Here is a 26,973-nt window from a genome sequence, read left to right as displayed (position 1 = left end):
AAGCAATGTGTTAGCTTTTTGTTTACTTTTGTTTGTGCTTATCAACATTATTGTTGGCAGGAAAAACTTAGCTGAGGGAATATTTTTGTCGCTGTCGCAACAGTTGGTCTTTACACAGCATTTTATTTGGAGAATGATACCATCAAAATGGCTTTTTTGGTGATAGAGTAGCTTATGTTGGGAAAACTATCTTGAACCCAGCAAATAACTCTTGCATATATATATTTTTTAATTAAGATAGTCACTGAGTTCGTCTTTCTTCAGAATATAATAAATAATGCCTTAAAATGTACATATCTACACACACACACAACATATAATACATACAGAACAGAAAATACTTTTTATAGGGAGGTACAAATAGAAGTTAACATTAAAAGAGCAAATGGAATGGGAGTATACAGAAATGGAAAAATTCTATCAGTGTTTGAAAGAGGTCATAAGTGGCTGTTTTTAAAGATGTTTTTCATTTTACAGTGCTTCCAAATAAGAAAATTCCCTCAGTCTTCTGACAGGAGGCAGCTCCATCAGGCTTTTACTTTCAGCACAGTGCTGCTGCATACTGCAGAGTGTGAAAGAAAAGCTATTGATCACTTTTCATTTTTCTCCTCTAAGTATCTAGTTTTTAGGAATATATATTCTATGAAATAAAGCAAATGTAATTATGAAAAAGTCTGGATTCTGCTGCCACAACACCTACACAGTTGTTGAATAAAAGTGTTAAGTGACATAATTTAGTCTCAAGAAATGATTATTATCTAATGACATTCTGCTTAGGTGTTGTATCTTAGGTACAGCTAAACATTATTTCTGTTGGCCTTCAGATATCATTTTACCACTTATCTTTGTAAAGATCATAGGGTTATGAAATAATTGATGGAGGTTCCCTAGACCAATATCTTTCTTTACCAGGACCTAATCAAGTTGCTTGTGGTCTTGTCTTTGAAAAGGCATCAAATAAGGGATGGACTTATTTTTCTCCCATTTGCTAATAGATACTACATTAGTTGCAGACAAGAAAAGGTAAATGTGCTTACATGCATGGGGGAAAAGCCATTTATAGAATACAGTAGTAAATATTGCCATATACGAAAAAGCATTCACTTTTGTTTTCTACTAGTGTGAACAATGGTCTACTCTGCCCTGAAAATTAGTTATATTAATTGTATTTTACACTTATGTGTTTTTGCAGTTTCCTGAATGTGGTTTCTACGGAATGTATGACAAAATTCTTCTCTTCCGCCATGATCCTACCTCTGAAAACATTCTCCAGTTGGTGAAATCAGCTGGAGATATCCAAGAAGGAGACTTAGTTGAAGTTGTCTTATCAGGTAACTAAAAATATGAAAATGGTTGTCATGCTTGCACAACTGAAGATATCCACAGTATTTTTGTCCCAATTAGGATCCAAGGAAAAGGAAATTTTGCATGTATAGATTTTCGCTTATACTGGATCAAAATCTTCACAGATGCATCTATGCCATGTATATTGTCATTATATGCCTACTAATTTTTTAATTGCTCTTCCTTTTTGCCAGCTTGATTTTCTCCACATTATTAGTTAGTATAACCAGTATGAAAAATGTTAGGTCTGCATTTTCAGAGCAAAGTCATCCAGTGGGACAGCACAATCCTTTTCAAAGAAGTACAGTAGAAAGAAAACAAAAATATAACAAAAAGATCATTTTAACATTTAATTAACACTATAGCTTGAAAATTAGGATTGATCTTAAGATGTCTTGCATAACATATGAAAAATTTAATATGTAATTGGGTATACTATACATTTTTCTCTTAGTCCATTAATTGGTGTGGCTAGCTCATAATTACCTGTGTGGGAATTATCAATGCTATTTTTACTAATAGTGACCTGGCTCCTCTTAAAATAAGGATTTTTATCTTTTATCTTATATGAAGTGCAATAAAATATCTATTGGAAGTAGAGCAAATGATTTTTCACAGCATTCACATTTCACAGGAATGTCTTTCAGGGCTGCTCTGATTCTTTGTATGATTACATGATTTTAAAAAGTAAGAGAAAAAGTAAGAGGAAAAATTTAATTCTATATTTGGTAGTAAATATATATTATTTTTGGATGGCTTTATTGGATGCCACACACACACACACTCCAGATCAATAAATCAAATGAAGTAGCAAGGAATTTAGTATTTCATTTGATGAATTGTTTTTATGAGTTTGAAATGGAGACCACTTATTTTCCAGTTTCCCAAAATCAGGCAAGTAGCTGTTGAAATCTTCAAGAGAACTGTACAACTTAGAAGCATAAATCCCATACTGACTTTATTTTGTGGGTGATGCAACTCTCCAAAGAAGTGGTCAAGTACAAGCAACTCAGCAATATTTAGAAGGCTATTAGAACAATACTGTATGAAAATGTGAGTGGTTCCTACAGTTGTGCAGGGTTTGTATAAGCTTCATAAAAATAGATTGTATAGAGTGCTGGCTGAAACTGAATTTAATATCACAAAGTAGTGTTGTTCCGTGTTCTAGTAATTTAATTTTAGATAAAGGCAAATCCCTAAAATATACTGTTGCATACCTTCTAATAATTGTTGCATGCCGCCTAATAACTTACACAGCAGTTGACAGTGTCAATCAACTGTATCATTTTATTTTAATTTATTATATTATATTAAGTTATTGGTGGACAAATATGCTAGACAAACATTTGAAGACTAGTACATAATGTATTGCATGAAATTAGTTTGATTCTTGTAAGATAGGGTGGTGGAATTCACATAGTAAAATTTAATTAGAGGACTAGGGAAGAAAAGGTGTCTCAGAGAAGCCTAGGAAACTGTTAGCAAACACAAATGTTCACTTTAGCATGTGACAGACACCAACTGAAATTATTTATAATGCAAGATATCCAACAACTACTGTGAGTTTGTCAATCTCTTATGTCTTTCTTTTGCTCACTCTGGGGCATGTCATGTGCCCCTGTCAACAAACAGAGTGCATTTTCTGCCTCTGGGAAGTCATAGCCTCAACTTCAGTAGGGGAGAGAACACGTGCAATTGTGCTCAGAGTTCTTTAAATAAGAAGCTTGATCCTATTTGACATACAATGGATTACTTATCTGCCCACATTATTATTAATCACAACTTAAGTTTAGAAAGTATTTATTTGTTCCTCAGTATTAATCAATAAAATATTATAGAATCACAGAATGGTTATGTTTGGAAGGTACAGACCTCTGGAGATAACCTGGTCCAACCTTTTTCCTCAAGTAGGGTTAGCTAGATCAGGTTTCTTAGAAGGCATGTGTAGTTGGTCTTTGAGTGTCTCCAAAGACAGAGGCTTCACAACATTTGGCTGTCTCTTTGTGTGTTTGATTGTCAAGTGTTCCATTTCAAGCTTACATTAAAAATGTCTTAACAATATACATTCCAAAGTTCTGTAAATTCAAAGTTTTGGAAAATTATTTTTGAATAGCATACCTGAAAAAGGCAATAAAATGAAATGCTACAGCTTTGCTGCTGAAAACTATGCACTGTGAGTGAACAGCCCCTGAAGCACTGATACCCAATGTCAAAAACTCTACTGATCTACTGCATTCATTTTTTATTGCAGAAATCAATATTGACTACTGGAGAAAAAGCTGAACTGTCAGTCCTAATACTTTGGGATTACATAATGTTTTTTCACAGTACTTCATGTAATTAAAAAAATTTCTGTCAAGGCTGAACAACCTGTGATTATTACATATGTTTATTTTAATTTTCATATTCTATTTATTACCTTGACAGTTTAAGCAATGGTAAGATCATCTTCTGGTTTGGACCTTATGCTCCAAGTTCTTGAGAGAGATGAAAAGTTACACAGAAAAATTTGTAGTTGAGAAGAGTGTAAACGAAGCACTTTGGACTATTTTAGGGAATAAAATTGTACCTGCAGAAGTTAAATAATTGATACAGTTTGTGGAAGTGCTAGAATTTTCTAGTGAAAGGCATGAAATTTAATCACCTCAGAATGCAGCACCTGCTCTGCTTTTATATATTCATAATGAACATTATTACTTGCATTTTACTTTGCTGCACTATGCAGCTGGGATTTTAATGGACTATAAGAATCATGTAGCTTGCTAAACAACTGGTTTGTGTCTGTCTGCTGACTGGCCCACGGGAGAAAGGCACAGTCTGCTAGGATCAGCTGTCTGAGCTCTGTTCAGTGCCAATATTTTGGAGGCAAAATGTCAGACATTGTTATGAGAGGGGAAGGAAGAGTTAAAGACTCAAGGAAGAAAAGGGAACTTTCATTATGAACATCAGTAGCCCTCAAAAGTACAGTTTTATTTTTACCTTGTAAAAGGCTTTCTTCCTTTTGTTTTATGTATTTTTTAAGTATTATCTGTTTTGATGCTTTATTTCATTTGACTGTATGAGATTCTGACAGTATTTGTATAGGAGGTATGAGGGCACATAAGAAATGAATTGCTTAAAACAAATTTGTTTGTTGAACCCAGATGGTTTAACAGGCTACATTTGTTTATGAGCACTGAGCGGTATCAGTAATGCCATTCTGTTAGTAATGTATCTCTTGCCATGCTGCTGTTATATTAGCTACACATTTTCTACTCCACTTCTTTTTCAAATTGTTAGAAAAGTACCCCTGGTCTCCTCATGCACAAAAGGGGTAGTCCTTTGCTAGTGCTGCAGAAATCTCCACTGATGTATTCACTGAACCCAACATTTACTTAACTGTTAAATTGCATTGGAGACTGAAAAAGGATCAAAATCTTTGGAGAAAGGATTTTTATTGAGCTTTATTTGTACAAAGGATTCCTTTTGAGTAGAATACTCTAGAAAATTAATAAGTAGCCCAAACCAGGAAGCGAGATACAGAAGCTGCAAAGTTATAATCAAAGGTAGTTGTAAATGAGCAGTCATTCATTGATAAATACTGAAAGGAAGAGAAACCACACTTTGCAGCCTCTTTCTCTACAATGCACTCTTCTGGTCTGCTCAAGAAAAGGAAGTGAATTTCATGTAAGATGATCTTCAGTTGAAAAATATTATTTGATCTTAGTATGATTAAGCAGAATTAGCTAGTAGCTTGAAGTGGATCAATTAAAAAGGTGTATTTCGTATTCCACTGAAAAATATAGGATGCAAATGTGAATCATCAAAACAGATGTAAAATTCACATTAGATATGAATTGATTGTAATATCCTGATATATTCTGATGTACTGTCTTCTTTAGCTTTACTCCTGGCTGAAGCATTCTGGTACTCATCAAAAATTATATATTTCAACTGCCATTTATTAATGCCAGTAGAGAGATATTAATGTGTCATTGAAGGGTACAAATTTTTTGTATAATTTCTTTCTGGAGATGTTAAATAGTTAAAAAGTTGCATCAAGTTTTTACGTAAAGTTGATATTGGAGATCTGAATTGTAATGAGTTAGCTTGTTTCTGAAATGAAGGTTGCAGTGTATGTATCAGTTACTATTTCAAGATCTCTGTAGATGCAACCACCTCCACTTTATTTGTGTATTTGTGACCTTTTTCAGATGAACTGTGCCTTTTTTTCCCTTAAATGGAAGTACGGCCTCTATAAGAAAGGTAGCAAATGGGAGATGCTGGACTGCAGTGCACTGACTCTTTTTGAGTTCCATTATTCAAGGCCTTGCAAGGAAACAATTACTTTGGATGCCTTCAGACTTATGATCATACCAGCATAATTTATGTGCTATGCTATACCTTGTTCAGGAAGATTTTTTAAAAGTAGTTGTGTTAATTTGTCTATGTTTTCTCATGTTATATAGAGGATAAAATATTACTTACTATTTTAATATGAATTTGCTTATAGAAAGTTTTTTTACTGAAGCAAAATTACACTGTATTGTAAGAGGTCTTTGCCAGCCAGTGGAAGGCAGATGATGAAATATTAGTGAGAATTAGTGGAATGTACTTCATCTACTTGCTGTGAGCAGTTGTGCTCAACTTGGCAGGATTCCTGAAGTAATAAAATCAAATAGCAACTCTTTAATGTTCTCTTGCTGAGCTGATGAGGGCAGGAATTGATCCACTGCTTTTGCAAGAAGCTGTTTCTATTTTAATATCCCATAGATGATGCACTGTCTGATCATTATTTGCTGACGTTGTGTTTGGATTCAGTAGAATTTATACTGTCTTGTATATGATAAAATATTTTGAATGTATAAAATCTGTGGATAAGTAAACAATTATCTCCAGCATATTTATATTTATTTATTTCCTATTTTTTTCTACTAGTCAAAGCGTTAAACAGGGATTTTTTTTTCATTTGATACATTTTCTTGACATTTACATTGACTAATATATACTTATCAAATGTTTATATCATAATATTTTTTTAATTGTTAGTAGCAGATTTTGAAGGGTAAGCAGTAAAAACCTACCAACAGGTTAACAACAATGGTTGCAGGAAAAATCTGGTGTTAGGAGAATCTCTCTACTTTTTCAATCTCTCTGTATTCATGAAGTTAGTAGTTAATTGCTCCACTAGGTTTCAAATTAAATATGGCTTATGTAAAATATACATCTTTCAATATCACTACTAAAGTCACTGAATTTAGTTGACTTGGCTGACCACCATGTTTGTATTTTGAGAGGGCAAATAGAAATACACAGTCTATATTTTTTTACCAGTCAATGATATCTGCAATCCTTTATAGTGGATATATGAGTTCTTTCAGGAACTGCTTGAGGTTTGTAGCTAAAGCAGGTCTGAGTACAAACAAGAAAACATTCTTCTCTTCAGGAATATTAACAATTTGAAATGGAAACTAAGGAAAAGATTTAGGAATTGATACACGTTGCAGTCTGCTTGTTTTTATACCTGACTCAGGACTGGAGACTTTATCATTCTATGAAACCTACATCATTCTGTCTCTAAATGAGGCCTCAGTAATGTTTCTGTTATCCTAGCCAGCTAGTAGGTGACATTGCCTAAGTTTGGAGAGCTTGCCTGCCTCTCAGGATGTGAAAATTCACCTCACTGTTTTATTGGTGCAGAAGGTTTTGCTTCAGGCATTACGTTTGTTCCCTGTTTTTGTTCTTTTGCGGCTTCCTCCTCGTCTGGAATCCAGTACCTGCTTACTTGTTTCCTTTAAAAATGACAGAATTACAGTCTTGTAATCTCTCTGTACATGGAAGTCATCTTCCAAGACTACAGTGGTTTTTCTCATCTGTCAATTCTTCTCTCTTACTATAGCTCTTTTTAGGTTGATCTCAGAAACCAAACACAGGGTCAAGTGAGGAATATTGGTGTCACCATTTCCCAATGTATATTTCAATCCCATTTTATTTTGTGCATAGGTGAAATCCTAGATAAACCAGTAAGTCAACAGCAACTGTTTTGTGTTCAGTGGAGCAATTGTATATTCTCTAAATATTCTGGTTTTTTGTTTGTTTAACTTTTTTTTGACCAGGCATTGGCGATTCGCACTGAGTCATTCTTGAATTATTTTAATCCATTAAAAACAAACAAAAAATTCACCACCACCAAACTGTTTCTAGCAATAATTCATTTATTTTTTCCAAGTTATGTCATCTTGAACATTTTGTGTACAAATTTTCCATTTGCTTCACTTGGTTATATTTTCCAGTCATATATCCTAGAAAAGATCAAATTGGGCATGAAAATACACAATAATTATTTACAGTCACACTTCTGTTCCTTTTCTCTGATGGTCTGAGGTCTTTGAAAGACTTGAAACATGTAAATGACATTATATTTGGTGCTTCTGTTTCCTGTCTCTTTTTTATTGGAAGATTCAGGTTGTTCCACTTTTACACAGTTCTGGCACTATCAAAAATTGTAACCAGACACTACCAATTGCAACTAGTGAGTTGCAGACTTTTTCTTGAGAGTTCAGAATTCAGTTCTCGATATTTATTTCCCTCAGTTGGCAGCGGATTTCCTGCCAACTGTTAGCATTAGTAATTTTAGCTATTTTTCACCTAAAGCATTGGGATAAAAGCCATAATAGGTGGGAAAAAGGAAAAGAAGAAAAAAAACCAAACACTTTATTGGGTTTTCCTGCATATAAAACTTGAAGTACTTCTGGAAAATGCATTAGATCTGAATTTTCCTTATTCAACATTCTTTATCTCAGACAAGAAAAAATAGAGTGATTGACAATCTGAATATGTCTAGTTTTTCAAAAGTTTTAATTTTCATATATTGGAGTCTTGATAATCTTAGTTTTATTTCTAAACCAGATATTAAGGTAGAGATCAGAGGTCAAATCTTTGGCTTGTTTGAACTTGTAGCAGTCCGCTGACTTTGGTGAAACTCTCTTAGACTTTCATTGATTGCCAGAATGGAATTTCAGAAAGAGTAAAAGGCTTTCCTGTCTCTTAGCCCAGTGAAATCGTACAGATATCCATTACTTGATATGGCTTAAGCAATGCTTGAAGTTGAATCGTGTGCAAGGGCATATTTTATTTATTTTTTAAGTGGTGAATGTCAGCAGATTTTGTAGCAAAAGACTCAAGAATGCCTGTGGGAAGTCAATGGGATACATTACTTTTAAAGGCATTCCACATGGAAGAGGATAGCAGGGGAATGTCTACTTTTCATATTTGCAAGATATTACTGATCGTGTGGTTGGTGTTTTCTTAGGCTATGAGAGGCATGGATGCTAGGTGAAAGTTCCCATTATACGAAGCTGTGTTGCTCAAAATAGTAGGATCTCACCTCTGCTAATAGTTCAGGTCCTTCTGGATTTGGAATTCAAAGTGATCAGTAAATCATTTGCCTCTCTCTGAAAGCAGGACTTGCCTCTATGAGTTGCAATGGCTTCTTGTTCGCATTTCCAGCTGCGATGATTGATAGATCTGTTCCTGAGCCCTGAACAGGGCGCACTAGCCACTAACAGCAAAGACATTAACAGACTTGATGAAATTGCCTTGTCAAAACTGTTCTAGTTTCAAAGTCTGTCTTTTGGTGATACTTGGAATGCTTAAATAGATGATGAAAAGTTATTCTGAGAATTAATAGCATAACAACATCACTTAAGAACATAATATTGCAAACTTATCTACAAAATAATTGGTTTCTCAGCATACAATAAAGGCCACATTTGGAGTCCATTCTTTTTTTAGTATGCAGTTTTACATACAGTATGAAAGTTGCCTTCACAGCAACAGTGTTCTGTAAAAGAATGAAGGTACTGTAACATTTTTTTTTTGTTAATAAGAATGGTCACCATTTAATTTGAAACATGTACATATAATTCTCTTTGTCAGCAGTATTTTTGTTTTTTCATTGCATAACACTGGAGTATTCTGAAAGTTAAAACTTTGGTTGTTAGCAGTTATATGAAAGCATTTCTAGATGTGTAAATTTAAACAATTAAAAGTTGAAAAATTATGGAAGATATTTAAAAAATCTAATTCATATACTGCTAGTTCTGCTGTTGCGTGCTCCGAAAATCTAAGCTGTGCTAAGTTTAGCCATAGAAAATTGAAAAAGCTCTGTTGCAGAACAATATAGGAAAGTGCAAAGAGGATAGGGCTAGGCTTTTTTTCAATACCAAGAGGTTCCTCCAGAAGACTTCTTTACTGTTCAGGCGATGGAGAACTTGCACAGGCTGCCCAGAGGGGCTGTGAAGTCTCCTTCTTGGAGATATTCAAAGGCCATCCAAACATGGATGTGGCTTTAATTGTCCCTGCTTGAACAGAGAAGCTGGAGAAGATGACCTGCAAAGTCCCTTCCAACCTGAACTGTACTATGATTCTGATTCTGTGAACTTTATATATTTATACAGATAAAAGATGTGGGCAACTTTCTAGTTAACATAATTCATCTAAAGTAAGGTCTACACATAATAGTTTCAATGAATAGTGCTCTGAAATAACACTTTTTCATGAGACAAAAAAACTAGGCTGCTTTCTGCAGAGCCTGATGAGAACACATAAATTTAAGCCGAGAAAAATACTGGATTACATGAAGGATTAAAACCCAAAATGTTTTCATGCCTTTAAGCACAGTAGAACATTACCAAGAGTTCAAATTAAGGGGAAGAAATGTTGGTATGTTTTCATTTAATTACTAGATTCTTTAGTGCTTGTTAAAGCTTTCTTAGAATCATATAAAGAATCATATAAATGTCCTCCCCACCTTTCATTTTTGAATATTTATATTTTCAGTATAAAATGATATATTTTAAAGTTCCAGTTATTCAGTCAAGAGGGTCAAAATGAAGAGTAAGAATGATATTTATCTCTGTTCATCTTCTTTTGATAATGCAGGAAGTATTCCAGAACTTACCTTTTCAACCAGTAGGCTGGTATTCCTCATCTAGTAGTCTGACTTTAACTTCAGTTTCTTGCTGTCCTGTTGGTGGTGGTGCCCAAGAGGCTTTAGGCTGGAGAGTGGGTGTCCTAGTAGCAATTTGCTGCAATCTGATCTGCATTCCTTTGTATGCCAGCCTAAAAACCTAGTACATGGTCTGGATGCAGCAATCTTTCTTCGTTCCCTGAAATAATTTCCTGCCTTTTAATGCTTTGTCTTTTGTTTCTGGTACCTTGCATTCAAATGGACTCTTCATTACTAACACACTGTCTCTCGTCGCCAGAAGTATAGTTCAGCTGCTCTTAAAGTTTGTGTTAGGTAGACAAATTTGCCAGTCAGCTAGTCATTGCTGAGATTTAACTCTAGTATGTTGTAGCAGATGTGGCAGGAGGTTGAGTACCCTGTGAAAATGATGGCCAGGTTGCCACGGAACTATTTAAATCCAGCCATTATTCAGCACAGACAATTTACTTTTCTATCAAGGAAAAATCCCAATATCAGTTCAGTAATCAGTTAAATACTACAGGAAAAAACTAAACTTCAACTGAAAAGTAGTTTCTCTGAAATTTTATCATCTCTGTTTTGCTGGTGTCATTGTACAAAAACGGAAAATATATAGGACATTCAGATTTAAAAAATCTGTATGCGATATTGCATGTGTGTTCATAATAATTTCTGCATTAACTTCAGGTTCCATACTTTGGGAGGTTTCTTTAAATTAGATTTCTGTCTCCTAAAATTTCATTATTACGGTTAAAAATGTGATATTTAGTGTTACACTTATTTGTAACCCAAACTCAACAGAAGATGTAATTAAGTCATTTCTAAATCATGGGTTTTTTTTGCCTTAGGAGAAGAAAAAAAAAATTATTACAAGATAACACATTTATTAATTTGCAGGGAGGCCAGAAGGTTCAGTGATAGCTTTAATGAAAAGGATATCAATTATTTCTTTGCCATTTTTGGATAGTGAAGAGAAGAGAGTAGTTCAGTAAAAATGAAAGTAAGGAGAATAATGACAAAATGCTTTCCATCCACTTAACAGCTTCAAATGGAACTGAATTTAAGATACAGAAAGAGAGACAAATGAAGAAATCCCTAAGGCAAAGCTGCTTCTGGGAGGTTTTAAATTCAAATCAGATTCTACTATTTTCTTTTCACAGAAAGGAGTAGTTTAATATTAAGATTAAAATATTTTCAATTCATTATCTAAATTATGAAGATAAATGACAGCTACTGCTTTTTCTAAGTTTGGCTGTGGTTTTTTTTGTTTTTTTTTTTGCACTGCTCATACTATTTGAAAAACCACCCAGTAAATCCATAAAAACTTCCTCTTCAGTCTTTCACACAGTAAAGTTCATTTACTCAGAATAAAATTTAAGTACTTGAATAGATTTGGGTAAATATTCAGGAAAATAAGCATAAACTTCTGTACATAAATACCTCGCTTGACTGAGGCTTGTGATATTTTTGTTTTTAAACATCACTCATATTTTAATAGTGCTTTGATGACTGCATGTATATTTTACATATATATTATTATATGTGGTATTAAAATTCATGCATTCCTGTCTTCTCCCTAGGTAGACTTGCTGACTTTCTGTCTTGTTAAGTAAACTTTTTGTTTTTGTCTTTATATTAAGTGCAAATTTAAACCAGAGAGACAAGTGTAAGGCTGTACATTTCACAGTCTTGTTGGAAATATATTGGGCATGTTGTACCGGTTTCGGTGCTTAAATCTCAGTAAGCTTACAGCTTTTCCATGGTCATTGCTATCTGTAGAGGAGGAGAAGATAATTGCCATATTCTTCTTAAAGCTGTGTGTGCGCGTGCTCTGCAAATTCCAGAATCAAAGTTCTTGAATAGAAAGGGCTGAGGCTCAGAACGTACTTTCAATCTCTGAAGAAAACAAGCAGAGAGCTGAAGCCTCCTTGCTAAGGAGGTGTCTTTGTTATACTAGGCTGAATGACTGGAGTTCCCAAAATGCAGATGACCATGTCTTCATGTCTATATCACAGCTAATAAACCAGGTAAGTGGAGAGAAGAGGAAGGTATGAATTACCGACATCCAAAAGGATCAGTTTGTATGACTATATTTTGTTCCGATGTTTACAGATGAAAAACAAAGATACATTTTTATATTTTAATATCGGTATATATTTTAAATTTTGAGTGCTCAGTTTTCCAAAATAGTATTCTTTGATTCTATAGAAAAAACATATGCACAGAAAACGTATATATACAGAAATGATGGTGGACTTGATGATTGACTTTAAGTCCTCATTAGTTTGCAGATTTTTGTTTTTTATTAATACACAAACGATAAGACAAGGACTAAAGGTGCTTAAGTCTTTCAGGATTTATTTCAACTGAAACATTAAAAAATTGATTTTTTTTCTCTTGACTCCACATCAGAAATGTATTTCTGTTCAAGGACAAGGTATTTCTATTAACTCACACCAGACCTGGTCCTCTCATAGTGGTATCTATGAAATGGAAGCACACACTTACTAAATCACCTGCTTAAATGACATACTAAATAGAATCAAGTGTTTGCATACTTGCTTAATTTTTAATAACATTTGGTACATAATATTTTTTCATTAAACTGATATATTAACATAGTAAGAAAAAGAAACAATTTCAACACAATCATCTGAAGTAGAGTTTTAGAGATGTTCACAATGTTTTCTTTTTTCTTTTTCTTTCTTAAAATCAGGAAGAAAATCCCTCTGCAAGGGCTCAGACTGGATGATAACCTTTCTACCTTCTCCCATCCATAGTTCGTTTTCACATCACCTCTTTTACTCCTTGTTCTCTGTCTACAAGCTCTTTAGAATTGAACTGTTTTTCTGCTTGTGTATTTATTTGCGTTCCATTTCATATCTTTGGTTAGATTTTAGGTGCTATCCAATTAGTAACAGATAATGTAAATTATAAACTTCTATTAACAAAGGCATCAATTATTCAAGTTAGAGAGCGTAATTTGTGCAGCTTCAAGTTATTATCTTTCTTCTGAGTTTATGTAAAATGAAATCATAAAGGTGTGCTGCATCTATGTAAAAGTAGTTTCTTTTTCCAGTGGTCTTTGTAGTGTGATGAAATGCCATCTATCTTTCTACCTTTGAGAAATGGTATATTTACCTATATATAGTGTACCCATATAAAATTCAGAGTTCGTTATCTTCTAGAGTTTACTCTGCATGAGTAACAAGGAAAGACATAACAACTGTAATAAAAACATGTTTTGTTTTGTACAGTGATGAAAAATATGAAGCATGTTATGTTACTAATTTTACTCCATTTTGGAATAATCTTGTTGTTACAGCTTCTGCTACTTTTGAAGACTTTCAAATTCGACCCCATGCTCTTTTTGTTCATTCTTACCGAGCGCCAGCCTTTTGTGACCATTGTGGAGAAATGTTGTGGGGACTGGTGCGTCAAGGACTCAAATGTGAAGGTAAGTTGCAGGCTGTTCAGTCTCAGGAAGGAAATCTTCCATTACATTTTCATGCATGTTGTTTCTGATGCAGATTTCTTTTAAATTGACTAGGTAGGTAGAGACAGTTAGATCTAATGATCAAAATAATTAACAGATTAAGGAGGTGATCCTTTTGACTCCCTTGAGGCCTCCTAGATATTGATCTGTAAGTGGAAGTGCCAAAGAGATAGTCTATATGTGGGTTTGTTTGTTTGCTTGCTTGCTTTAAGAAAAGCTTTTCTGTGTCTTATTTATAATAGAAAAGAATAGTTTGATTGGAAGTGCCCTTCCAACTGCTTGACTTCTTCAGGGCCAACCAGAAATTGAAGAATATTATTGAGAACATCATCCAAATGTCTCTTGAACACTGACAGGCTTAGGGCACCAATCAACTTCCTAGGAAGCCATTACAATGTTTAATCTTGATGGTATTTTTTTCCTAATGTCCAATCTGAATATTCTGCGGTGCAGCTTTGTGCCATTCCCTCCATGTATCTATCATTTCTGTGATAGATAAAACTGTATAGGTTTAAGTTTTCAAGAGCTTGTAATGTCACTAAAAACATACAGAATATAGGAACTAAACAAGGAGAGCAGAGAAAAAAAGTTTCATCAAAAAAGGCTGTTGTTTCTATTTACCAAAGAAAAATGTTCTCTGCTTTTCCAGTAATAAACTGTAATCAGATGGTTTTAAATTTTTCTTTTCAGGATGTGGTCTAAATTACCATAAGAGATGTGCATTTAAAATTCCTAACAACTGCAGTGGTGTACGTAAAAGGCGCCTGTCAAATGTTTCCCTAACAGGACTGAGCACTATTCGGACAGTTTCTGCAGAGACATCACCCAGTGTGTCGGATGAAGCCCTTCTGGTATGCAATTCCTTAGCTACCATGGTCATAAATATTGTTGTTAAGAAACTATTATGTGCTGAAGGTTCTGTTTTTGTTTGTTGAAGACTTCGGGGCTAACAGTATGCAAATTACAGAGCTTTTCTGTGGGAAAGGGCATATTGATGTAAAAGGGAGGTCACCAGCTTAAGGTATGTGAGCTTAAAGTATGTGTCACTTCTGATACTACCAGTAGACTCCTCCCTTAGAGAAGAATTATGTTATTTTGAAAATTTGAAACTGCCACCTATGTTAATGTGAGAAGCTGCATCTTGATGCTCAAAACTGGATGTCTTCACTGGAATTAGATGCTGAAATTTTTCTGCCATAGAACATTATGTCCATTAGTTCATGATACAGGAAAGAAGTGGCCTCAGGAGAACACTGAGACACTGCATCAAACAGAGTTTCTGTAACAGTCAGGGCTATAATGTGTTGTAAGTAACCTGTATGTACAGAATATCTCTTAGTGTTTGGAGAAAGAGAAATCTTTATTATTTCCTTAAACAAAAAATTGTGGTAAATGTAGTATATATCGAATATATGTATTTTTATGTGTAGATGTCTAAATGCAGAGCTGCAGGACACACGTGCACACATACATATACAACATATTTGTTTATTCATAAATATAGTAGTTTTCCGTGATGAAAAGTCTTCTGATAAAATGTAATGACTGGAGTAATTTAGAGCTTGTTTTTGTCTTGGTAGTTTTCTTGTGGTCATAATATGAAAGTTATGAATTTGCACTGTGTGTAAATGGACTCCACTTCTAAGTGAAAGTTTTGAAAACCTTAAGGTTTGAAAGAGAGGAAGGAGTACACACAACAATTATCATGTTTTCCTCTCAATTAGAATATTAAACTTATTAAACTTGACATACTAAAAGGACACTATTGCAAATGGTGTAGATCTGGTGTTATATGCAGTGCCATCTTTGAGCCATAATTATGTACTTATGCTGATGATTATCATTAGCGTAAAGCTACTTGGAAATTAATGTTAACATTATGAATCTGTATTTTACTTGAAAAGCTGCATAAATGAATAAGGTGCTTAAGTTCTGCAGAAACTGCAGCAACAAATCTTCATAGATTATTCATGATTCTCAGTAGGTTATTTCAAAACGCTGAGTTATTCAGACCAATACCAATGAAATGTTGAGAAGAGGCTGACCCTAATTCTGTTCCTGGAATTTTGATTAAAAGAATTTTATGAGTGAGAGTCCTAGTACATTCTCTATCAGTATTCGCTTCACTGTACATGATAAATTACATGATAAGGATAACAATTTAAATTTGAAAATACTTTCAATTATATGACTCTATTGGTTCTTATATGAAATTTTTTTTGCAAAGCTATACATTTAAAATGTTTAAAAAAATAAAACTAAGTTAAAATACAAAAATATGCAGTAAGTTTCATACATACTGCAAAATGCACTTTTCGAAGACCTTATAATCATCAAGGTATCCAAACTTTGGAATATCATGCATTTGTATAAACATATATGCATGTGCACATTCACACATGTGTACATAGAAAGTATATTTGTAGGAAGTTACAAGGATAGGCATAAGCCTAGAAAAATGAAAGAAGCAGTTTTCCAGTTTCACTTTTACTTCAGGAAATCATGGTATCACTTATCATATTTTCAGATGAGATCTCAAACAAGATCATTCATGTGTTTTTGTTTTTGCATTGAATATGTTTGAATTTTTCTAATTTTAAAATATGTATAGACTTTTTCACTTTTCCTACATCAGACTTCTTCTTTGAACTCCATTCCTCTGCTGTACTCTGAGATAGGTTTTATGGCACTTTATAATGTGAAATCAAGGCATGTACTTTGAAATCTATTTCATTATTCTGGAATCTTTGTGAATAGACGAAGAGACATTGACCTTGTTCATAAAATTTTATCATGCATTATTTTTACTGTATTGGCACGACTCTTGAGTCACTGACAGAAAAATATAAACTCTATCTGATACCAGTGAATTAGTCAGAGATCTACCAGTTACTTAAATAGAACTAAAATAAATTTCATTTTTAGCCTATTTACTAAGTGGAGTGGTAACAGTTGATAGAGAGTTGATAGCTCCTAGAGACTCTTCATAGGGGGGATAATTATCTAAATTTTCATTTCAGTATATATATTTTTTACGTTATGTGAAGGAGCTAAGACATTTTGCCCTAAATTGTGGAATTTTGATATTTGAAAAATTTTTGAGGCATGGTAATGGGTAATGTACCTTCAACAGCTACTTTAATTATCCTTTTCTAGGGAATTGCCACAGCAGGCACAGTTTCAGAGTTTATATCTGTCCTCATTAGCCAATAAAGCATTTCATTTGAGCTGAAAATTGACTGGGGGCTATACTTAAATGCAACTTTAAAAATAAAATAAAATCTGGGCAATATCCTTTTTTGCTTCTTAACTTCACAGTGTAAAACTCATCAAATGGACATACTAAAATTAAGTAAAACTAGGAGGATGTACTGTAACCCAAGTTTTTACCTATCATAGCTCAAATGCAATTCTTTTGCATTCTATTCTATAACATATGAGGGTTGCGATGAAAGTAATGTCTCCTATTTTATTATGTTGGAACACAAGATTAGAGGAGGATGGTGGTAATATGTCAGTTGGGGCTGAACCTTTCCACCAATATTCCATTACATTTTGTTGCCATACAACAGATGGCAGCAGAGGGGCATTCTGACAAAGTTGCATCTGGCATAAAAGTGTGGATGAAGCCAAGGTGTGGAATTGAATCCCTCTATTTGGAAAAAATGGCACCCATTGACATTCACTGATGTGTGTTTATAGAGACTGAACAGTGGATGTGAGCACAGTGAGATGGTGGGTGGTCCATTTCAGCAGTGGTGGTGGTGGGTTATCTCTGCTAGTGCAGAGTTTTACCAGTGCAGCATGCAGGCTCTTGATCATTGCTAGCAAAAAGGCATAGCTAATGATGGTGACTACGCTGAAAAATAATGTTTCGTAGCTGAGAATTTGCTTTATCAAATAGTGTTGTTGTGCTCTTTGTATCTGTTGTCATTTCCAAGGAAATAAATGGAAGACATTACTGTCAGAGCAAGCTACGTAGAATTCATGTATAAATTAATAGCCTGTTCATGCTTACTTCTAAAGTAACATTATTTTCTGTCTTTTTTCCATTATTTCTTTGGTCTATCTTTTCTTCTTTCCAACTTCCTGTCTCAGTTTCCTGTTAGCCCTGGCTATGAGGTATGTACTAAATTTACTCCCTATTAGACTGTCAGGAACAGTCTCTTTTATTAATTATCAGCATGATTTTATGTAATCTTGAGAACTCCAGAGCATTTGTTTCTTTTCTTTTAGAAAGAGTATATCTGGTATAAAACTCCAAAGCCACTATTCCAAAGTGAAGATCATAATTCTGCTTATATTAAAGAGTAAAAAATCCCTGATACTAAAATATTTTGATACGAAAGTGACATTTTGTAATAGATGGGAAGAACAACTAAACTTCACTTTCAGAACATTGGGAATTTGCTGGAATAATGTACAAAATAAACATCCTAAGATGAACAAACTGTCTTAAAGTGGTTGCTAGCAAGCTTTTAATATCATGACAGAATATAGAAGCTTTTTTCAGAAAATAGTTGCATTACAAAAATCAGTCAAGGATTCTGTATTTCTCTGGAAAAAATAATTTTAAAATGATTAAAAAATTATTTTAACAGTGTACAACTGATTTATAGCCATGAGTAATAATAGTGTGTTAGTGAGAAAACAGTATTTCAATTTTTTTAATGCATAATTCACATCAAAAGGATTCTTAATGGGTTTTCAAAATAATTTCCTAAGGAAGCTTTTAAATGCAATAAATTTAAAAAAAATTTGGAAGATAAAATTTTGACATCTTTCCCTTGCAGTATATATTTGATATGCAGAGGTAGAAGATTGAACTTTGGAAAATACATAATTAATTAAAAAAATATTTTTAATGTTGAAATGTAGATGAACATATTCAAACATTTATCTTTTAGAAATAAATTTCTGTGGTTTTTTTCCTCAAACAAAAGTATTATAATTTTTGTTTGCCTAAGTAATGCAGAGTACCCAAGAAGTACTACTCTGTAAAGCACTCACAAAACAATATAAACAAACATACATGGAATAGAGTATTTTTAATATCTAAAAATTTTATTCTATGTATGTGCTATCTGAAAAATGAACGTAGTTGGGTTCATTAACCCAAGGGGCAAAATTAATATTTGCTCCTGAGGAGAGACTCTCAAGTTAACTCTGAAATAATACAACTCACAAATACATTTTTTTCTTGTCACCCTCAAGTTTTCCTCCAGTGATGTACTGATGTGTTCTAACCTGGCAGAAAACTAAATACTACACATCTGTTTGCATGCTTCCTTCAAAGCGGAATGGGGAAAAGATTGAAAAGTGCAAGAACTTACGGATTGTGATAAGGAGCTTAGACTTGCAGTTTTCAGCTTGTGAACCTACATATAAGTCTCTGTAGCTTAAACTTGGGACTTGTAGATGCACTAAATAAACCTTAGTAGCCCTGTAGCCACTAGCAAATCTTTGTTAACAAAGGGCTTTTGTTTTGGGAAATTCCTGACTGCTGGAGAAGATAGCATAGTCACATAACTACTGCTGAAATGTATTAAACTTTTTGTTTGCAAAATAAGGCAGGTTACAGACAAAGCATTCATACTACCATTTGCTGCTATTGATATCTGAGCCACAGGAATGGGATACATAATAATTTCCATCTGTGGGTAGTTTAATTTAACAGTACTGAAGTCAGTTCTTTGATGTGTTTACACATTTAACATTGAAGTGTTTTTCAGACCATAGATAGCTAACTGTGGTGCTTGTGAGATTAAATCATACACTTGAGTTAAAGAGAAGAGTGCAAGAAGCATCAAAAGACAACACAGTTGATTGAATTCTAAGTGTGGTATTTCAGTGTATTTAATTGAAGATTTGTTTCCTTGAATTCACTTAATTATAGTCACACAGTTTAATTTATTAAAGAAAGTCAGCATTTGCATTGCAGCAAAGAACATAGTTCCTGTGTGACTGATAAATATCACCTCATATATGACACTAATTTCCTGTGAAAAATTTGTGTGTGAACATATTAGGTCTTTATCTTTTGCCTTCACTACAAGAAGGAAATGCATATTTCAGCAAATATATTTCCAGATGGAAAATGAAACTTCATGAGATCAGTTGTTTTGTTGGTTTTGTTTTAATATATATTAATTAATATACATCCAAATAAATAAACTAGATTTTTTTTCTGCTTCTAGGGCAAGCACTTCAAAAATGTAGGAATACCATAGCTTTTTTGGTTGGTTGTCTTGGTGTTATACACAGGGATAATGTCACAGAGCTTTTTAGATACCGAGCCTGCAAAAGAGAAGCACTTCTCTGTGAACCGTTTTGAAAATACTCATTTAGGAGAACTTAGGATGTGCAATTTGTTCTTGTTCAGGACAACTTTACTTGAATGTGTTTCCATGAGCATAATTTACAATAAGATGTTCAAATGTCAAAATTAAATAATTTTTTTTCTGAGTGTTATAGCACATGAAACTCTTCAGTGAAGTTCTTCCAGAAACTCTGGGACATTTTTTTTAGTACTTTTGAAACCTTTAACAAAAAGTTGGACAATCAGCAATGTGTTATGTTTTAGGCTTTACACAGTTGGATTGCAGGGCTGTTAAATCCTAGAATCACAGAATTGCTCAGGTTGGAAAAGACCTTCAAGATCATAAAGTCCAACTGCAACCTAATCATACTACCCTAAATCTAAAAACCCTCAGCTAAATCATGTCCCTGAGCACCACATCCAAACAGCTTTTAAACACATTCAGGGATGGTGACTCAACCACCTCCCTGGGGAGCCTATTCCAGTGCTTAACAACCCTTTCTGTAAAGAAATTTTTCCTGCTATCCAACCTAAACCTCCCCTGGTGCAACTTGAGGCCATTTCCCCTCATTCTGCCACCTTTCACCAGTGAGATGAGACCAACCCTGCTCTTGCTGTAAGCCCCTTTCAGGTATTGAAAGAGAGCAATAAGGTTTCCTCTCAGCCTCCTTTTCCCAGACTAAACAGCCCCAGTTCCTTCAGTCGCTTCTCGCAGGGCATATTCTCCAAGCCCTTCACAAGCCTTGTTGTCCTTCTTTGGACCTGCTCCAGCACCTCAATATTCTTCCTGAATTGACATGCCCAAAGCTGAGCACAGTACTCGAGGTGAGGCCTCACCAGTGCCGAGTACAGGGGCAGGATTACTTCCCTAGTCCTGGTCACCACACCATTCCTGATACAAGCCAGGATACCAGAGGCCTTCTTGGCCACCTGGACACACTGCTGGCTCATATTCAGCTAACTGTCCATTAGTACACCAAGGTCCCTTTCCATCAGGCAGCTTTTCAGCCATTCCTCCCCAAGCCTGTAGGGTTGACTGGGGTAGTTGTGACCAAAATGCAGGACCCAACACTTGGCCCTGTTGAAACTCATACAGTTAACAACCCATCGATCCAGTCTATCCAGGTCTCTCTGTAGTGCCTTTCTCCCCTCTGGCAGATCAATACTCCCTCCCAGCTTGGTGTTCTCTGCAAACTTACTGAGGGTGCATGCAATTCCCTCATCAAGATCATTGATAAAGATGTTTAATAGAAGTGGTCCCAGTACCAAGCCCTGGGGGACAGTGCTCATGACTGGCAGCCAACTGGATTTAACTCCATTGACCACAACTCTTTGGGTCCAGCCATCCAGCCAGTGTTTCACCCAGTGGAGTGTATACCCATCCAAACCGTGGGCAGCCAGCTTCGTCACGAGGATGTTGTAGGAACAGTGTCAAAGGCTTTACTGAAGTACAGGTAGACCACATCAACAGCTTTACCTTCATCCACTAAACAGATCGCCTTGTCATAGAATGAAATCAGGTTTGTCAAACAGGATCTACCATTCATAAACCCATGCTGACTGGGCCTGATCCCCTGGTTGACCTTTAATTGATCCGTGGTGGCTCCTGAGATTATCTGTTCCATAACCTTCCTTGGCACCAAGGTGAGGCTGATAGGTCTGTAGCTAACAGATTTTTGAAGATGGGTGTCAGATTTGCTGGGACATTCCTTTTTTTGCTCCCTTCAAGTGCTAATACTGCATCTAGCCAGCTTCTATTTCTTCCCATTAGTCCCTTTCCATCTCTATAACGTTTCTTTGATTTCTGTGCTAGAAGTGGTGCTAGAGGACAGTTGGACTTGCCTTGCCCATGTAATGACACAGCTTGATCTGTTGTCAGAAAGTCACCTTTTTTTTCAGTTTCTTAACTGTACTTTGCAGTGGATTTGGACATGGTAAAGAGATGGGGTGGACTGCTGAGGGGTTTTTACTTTTGGAGTAGATGTTATAAGAAGCATTATTTCCTTTCTGCAATGACACGATTCTGCACAATGACTTTGTGCTTCTGCCTACTGTAGGCAAATAGTTTTGTCCTTGAGTAGCTTTTAACAAAGTCTAACAAATGATATACAGTTTCAGGACATTCCAAAAATCTGAAGAGATTGATCAAGAATGAGGGGCAAGGGATCAGTTAATGAAAGTAAGGAATATGCAGAATGTAGTGTTGGGGATCAGCTTGGCACTTCTCCATTCTTGAAAGAGAGAAAGCCCCATCTGTTTTTTTTTTGTATTGTTTTTTTCTAAAATAAGAAATAAGCAAGTACTGGATTCTGATATTTTCATAACTCAAGGCAATACTGGTAATACTGGTTCAATTTCACTGGCTTGATTACAGTTAAATAATTTCACATGTTCCTTTGTTTCTGTTGTCACTTGGAAGATAATATTCTAATCTGTTAAAATCTAGATTACCTTGCTAGCGTGATTGTTAGAAGGACTGTTTAGTGTTTGGAGCAGTGCAGGCTTTAGTTTCCATGGTGTAATCCAGTTAAGCAATCATTTCCTGGGAAGTTTCCAGAGTTGCTGAGTCAGTAGTCTGGCTCACTACCAGGAAAAACTAATTTATCTTTCTAACAAACCAGGCACACCGGCAAAAAAAGAAGGTGCTTTTGTGCAAGAGAGTCTTGCTTTTACTGTGAAAATAGTGTAGTTCCTATTTTCCTTTTTTTTTTTTAGGAACTTTAAATTATGGTATCTGTCTGATGCTGTAAATGATGGAAATTAAAGTTAAGGGATGTTGAAAGGAATTTTGGAAGGTATTGGGAGGAGAAGCTCATGACCTGTAAATTTAGATGGTTCTCCTAACCAGTCAGTCCCTGCGGTTGTGGAGTGACCTTTGTGTTTCATGCCACCCAACTTCCCTGCGCTTGCTACCCAACAGAAGCAGATGTTTATGTTGCCTCTGGCTGGAAGAGGAAAGAGTGCCAGTCCATTGGATTAGGCCATGAAGGGAAAAGATTGCCTCTCTTTGTTGATCATACTAGTACCTAAAGTTAGTCTCAGTACATTTCAGCAGCACTCCTGAAGTTTCCAAAACCTGCTAGCCATTTGGTGAGTAAAGGCAAGCCAAGTCAACTTTCTGAAGTCCTTTGAGGAAAGATTTTAGCAGTATTCAATTGCTAAAATAATTTTTCATTCAACAATAATGTTGAAAACAAAACCTAGTGTGACAATACAAAGTAGATTTAATTTACATAGATGGTACTAATTGGTGGTTTTAGCAAGAGTATTTTAGGAGACATTTGGATTGTTTATACTTCAAACAACAGTAAGATTGTCAAGAAATTGCTCTAGCAGCAAAAATAGTAAGCTGAAATATTAATTTGTTGCAATGACATAAAAGTAAACAATATAACTCTCCTTAGAAATTTATACTTCTCTCCATCAGTTTTGTTTCATGAAAATACATTTTAATTGTGTCACCACATTAAAATACCACCAAATGTCCATTTGAAGACAAAGACATCAAATTTTGTGACTAATACCTTAGATTACTCTGTTGAGTTTACGTGGCAAGTGTTTATAGTGTCACTGGGGGTACTGCCAGGGTGGGTTTTGTGAGATTAGGGTTAAGATAAATCTTTAAAGAATTACCTTCTTCAAAAATAATATACTTCCATTAAAAATATAATACATCAGATAGGACAACAGTTTTAGTCTTGTTCATTGTAGATAAAGTTCTGAGCTAGATGCCTGACTATGGCATAGGTGACTGTTTTAAGTCACTGCACTAAGACTGATGTGGCGTCAGTCTAGGACAAGAACTGTCCTTGTTTGGCCTTAGACTGAGGGGATTGAGATGGTATTTGTGGCACCTCTTGTGCCCTGGTCCCATCCACAAGTAGTAAGGGCTGCTGTTTGCAGGTGGTGTGTTCAGGCTGAGCAATGCAGGATGTGCTGTGCAAATGAGCCCACTGTTTCCTTCCTGCTGGGCTCCTGCCCCCCCTCCCAAAGCGCTATTCATACTGCCTTCATATGACAGTGCCATCTGCCTTGAAAGTGTTAGGCAAACAATGTTTAGGGAAGGGAAGCCAGCCAGAGGGACCTGGACCAGCTGGAGAAGTGGGCCCATGTGTACCTAATCAGTTCAACAAGGCCAAGTGCAAGGTGTTGGGGGCACTCCCAGGTATTTATACAGACTGGGGAAAGAACTCCTTGAGGGCAGCTCTAGGGAGAAGGACTTGGGGATGCTGGTGGATGAGAAGCTGGACATGAGACAGCAGTGTGCGCTTGCAACTGGAAGGCAGCTATATCCTGGACTGAATTAAAAAAGAGGTGGCCAGCAGGAAGAGGAAGGTGATTGTCCCGCTCTACTCGGCTCTTGTGAGGCTCCATCTGGAGTACTGTGTCTTGGCCTGGAGCCCCCAGCACAGGAAAGATGTAGTGCTCTTGGAAAAGGTCCAGAGGAGGGCCACAAAGATGATCAGAAGGCTGGAGCACATCTCCTATGAAGAAAGATTGAGGGAACTGGGCTTGTTTAGCTTGGAGAAGAGAAAGAGACCTCATTGTGGTCTTCCAGTACTTGAAAGGAGTGTATAAACAGGAGGGGGATTGACTGTTTACGTGGGTTGATAGTGATAGGACAAGGATGGTTTTAAACTAAGACAGGGGAGGTTTAGGTTAGATATTAGGAGGAAGTTTTTCATACAGAGGGTGGTGACACACTGGAAGAGGTTGCCCAAGGAGGTTATAGATGCCTCATCCCTGGGGGCATTTGAGGCCAGGCTGGATGTGGCTCTGGGCAGCCTGGTCTAGTGGTTGGTGACCCTGCCCAGGGCAGGGGCTTGAAACTAGATGATCTTTGAGGTCCTTTTCAACCCAGGCCATTCTATGATTCTATGAGTATTACTAACTGATCAATATTAAACAATTTTAATCCTAAACTGAAGCTAGTTTTTTCATATGTATAGGTACGTTACAGAGCCTAGAGATGTAAAGCTGAGGAAGGAAGTAAACATATAACATCAAAGCATGAACTTCTACATTTTCTGTTATTATATGTGGTGAAGAAAAGACAGACGCTTTCCTACACTTATTTCAAGCTAGCTTGTTTATGGTGAATATATGCACGTGGTTCATATGATGTATTTTGCATATTTCTCCTTGACTGACAGGCCCGCGTTGGTACACTGAATAAGTGTGAAGCTGGCATTGTTGTCAAATAGTAGGGAAGCTCTAATGTTCAACAAATCTATTGCATGTGCTTCTTTGGAAGAGATAGTTATGCAGTATAGCCAAGAGAAAAGAAATTGGTCTTTACAGTAAGAAACCCACCTGGTTTTTTTATAAGAATTATCTTTCTGTTTCTTTGGCAAATATGCTGTGAAGACAAGGCTAGAACTCCTCAGGTTTGTTTACCACCAAAATGGCACAAATCTCCCCTTGCTCCAGGGTTCTCAGACAGAAGCATACAGAAATTGACTTTTATATTTTGGTGAGCAGGAAATAATAATTGGTCTCTAAGGATGACAGCTTTGCTGTAACATTATTAGTTTGAAGCAAAATAGTTTTCCAAGTTAGGCCAATCCAAAGTTTCAGCTACTGCAGCCTTTGACTAGTGGAGGCCAAATAGAGAATGAATCATTTTCTAGCCTTCAGTTACCTGAACATTTGCTTTCAACAAACAAGAAAATGATGAATTTTAAAAGATTAAGTTGGATCTTGTTACTGTATTTTTCTTTTCCATGTTAACTGTGGGTGTAGTTTGTTCCTCAAGGCAGTTCTTAGGAGTAGACATTTTCTGTGTTATTTACCATATTTACATCTAAATGTATTTAGCAGAAAAATAAGGTAACTTATTTCTTTCAGGAATTTTTTAATTCTGTTTCTTAGACAAAGTGTGTCTCAATTCATGTGTATTTATAAAGAAATATAAATATCTGTTCTGATCTGTCGTGCATAATCTGAATGTGATAAGGTTAGCAACAGCAAAAGTTATTAGTAAAGGGGATGGGAGATACTGATCTGCTTTTTATCAAAAATCTGCATGTGCATAGATCAAGATAACAATTTCCTTAATGTTTGTACAAAAGTAGTTTTTCAAAGTTACCTTTGTATAAAGCAGGAAATAGGAGAGAAGGAAAAATAATGCTTGTTTTACTCAGAACAAAAAATGTTTTTCTGAGAATTTTTTTATGAATCTTTTCATTTTGATAAAAATCTATTTTGAAATTGAAAATCAACAACAACAGCAACACAGGTTTATCCACATTGTGAAATGTATGATGCTAGTGTTAGCAAACATATTATTTGATACCATTCTAAATTTTTAAAAGCAATCTCAGACAGGGGTGTGTTGCATATTCTATTAGTGTTTAAAAACAAAGCATGCTTTTTATGGCACATAACTTAATATTCTTGAAGCATATGTATGTTATTCTATTAAAAATGAATAAATCATTATTTTTTTAAATGTCCTTTTATGTGTTTCACAGCAAAAAACACCATCAGAATCATTCACTGGGCGAGAGAAGAGATCAAATTCACAGTCCTACATTGGACGACCTATTCAGCTTGACAAGATCCTACTTTCTAAGGTTAAAGTGCCTCACACATTTGTCATCCACTCTTACACACGGCCAACAGTTTGCCAGTACTGTAAGAAACTTCTCAAAGGGCTTTTTAGACAGGGCTTGCAGTGTAAAGGTAAGTAAACTTTCTTTAGGTATGTAAAAGCTAAGCATAATGAAATTAGTAAGTTAACATTTGAGTAACTGATACGTAGGTTTACTCAGGATTTCTTTACCAAAGTGTCCATATATAGTCACATGATCAATTACATTGGATTATGGTGGGATCTGAATTACA

General features: G+C 35.4%; 1 protein-coding gene across 3 annotated transcripts in view; it reads left to right on the top strand.

Moving 5' to 3' along the window:
• Positions 1–26,973, top strand: part of PRKD1 (protein kinase D1) — a 114,551-nt gene that overhangs the window by 61,424 nt on the left and 26,154 nt on the right. For 2 of the 3 annotated variants that reach the window (XR_016466948.1, XM_090141281.1), the window contains exons 2-6: positions 1,193–1,331; positions 13,638–13,769; positions 14,499–14,659; positions 17,907–17,930; positions 26,601–26,811. Coding sequence is in view for 2 of the 3 variants with exons in the window: in XM_090141281.1 (XP_089997407.1) it covers positions 1,193–1,331; positions 13,638–13,769; positions 14,499–14,659; positions 17,907–17,930; positions 26,601–26,811 (667 nt within the window). In the remaining variant the exon portion in view is untranslated. The remainder of the gene's footprint in view (positions 1–1,192; positions 1,332–13,637; positions 13,770–14,498; positions 14,660–17,906; positions 17,931–26,600; positions 26,812–26,973) is intronic. The other variant, XM_090141282.1, reaches the window with a different exon arrangement.

This window comes from Phasianus colchicus, chromosome 5, assembly GCF_987193195.1.
Source record: "Phasianus colchicus chromosome 5, bPhaCol1.hap1.1, whole genome shotgun sequence".
NCBI classification, from domain to species: domain Eukaryota; kingdom Metazoa; phylum Chordata; class Aves; order Galliformes; family Phasianidae; genus Phasianus; species Phasianus colchicus.
Note: the sequence above shows the minus strand (reverse complement) of the source record. Positions and strands in the feature narration are given on the sequence as shown.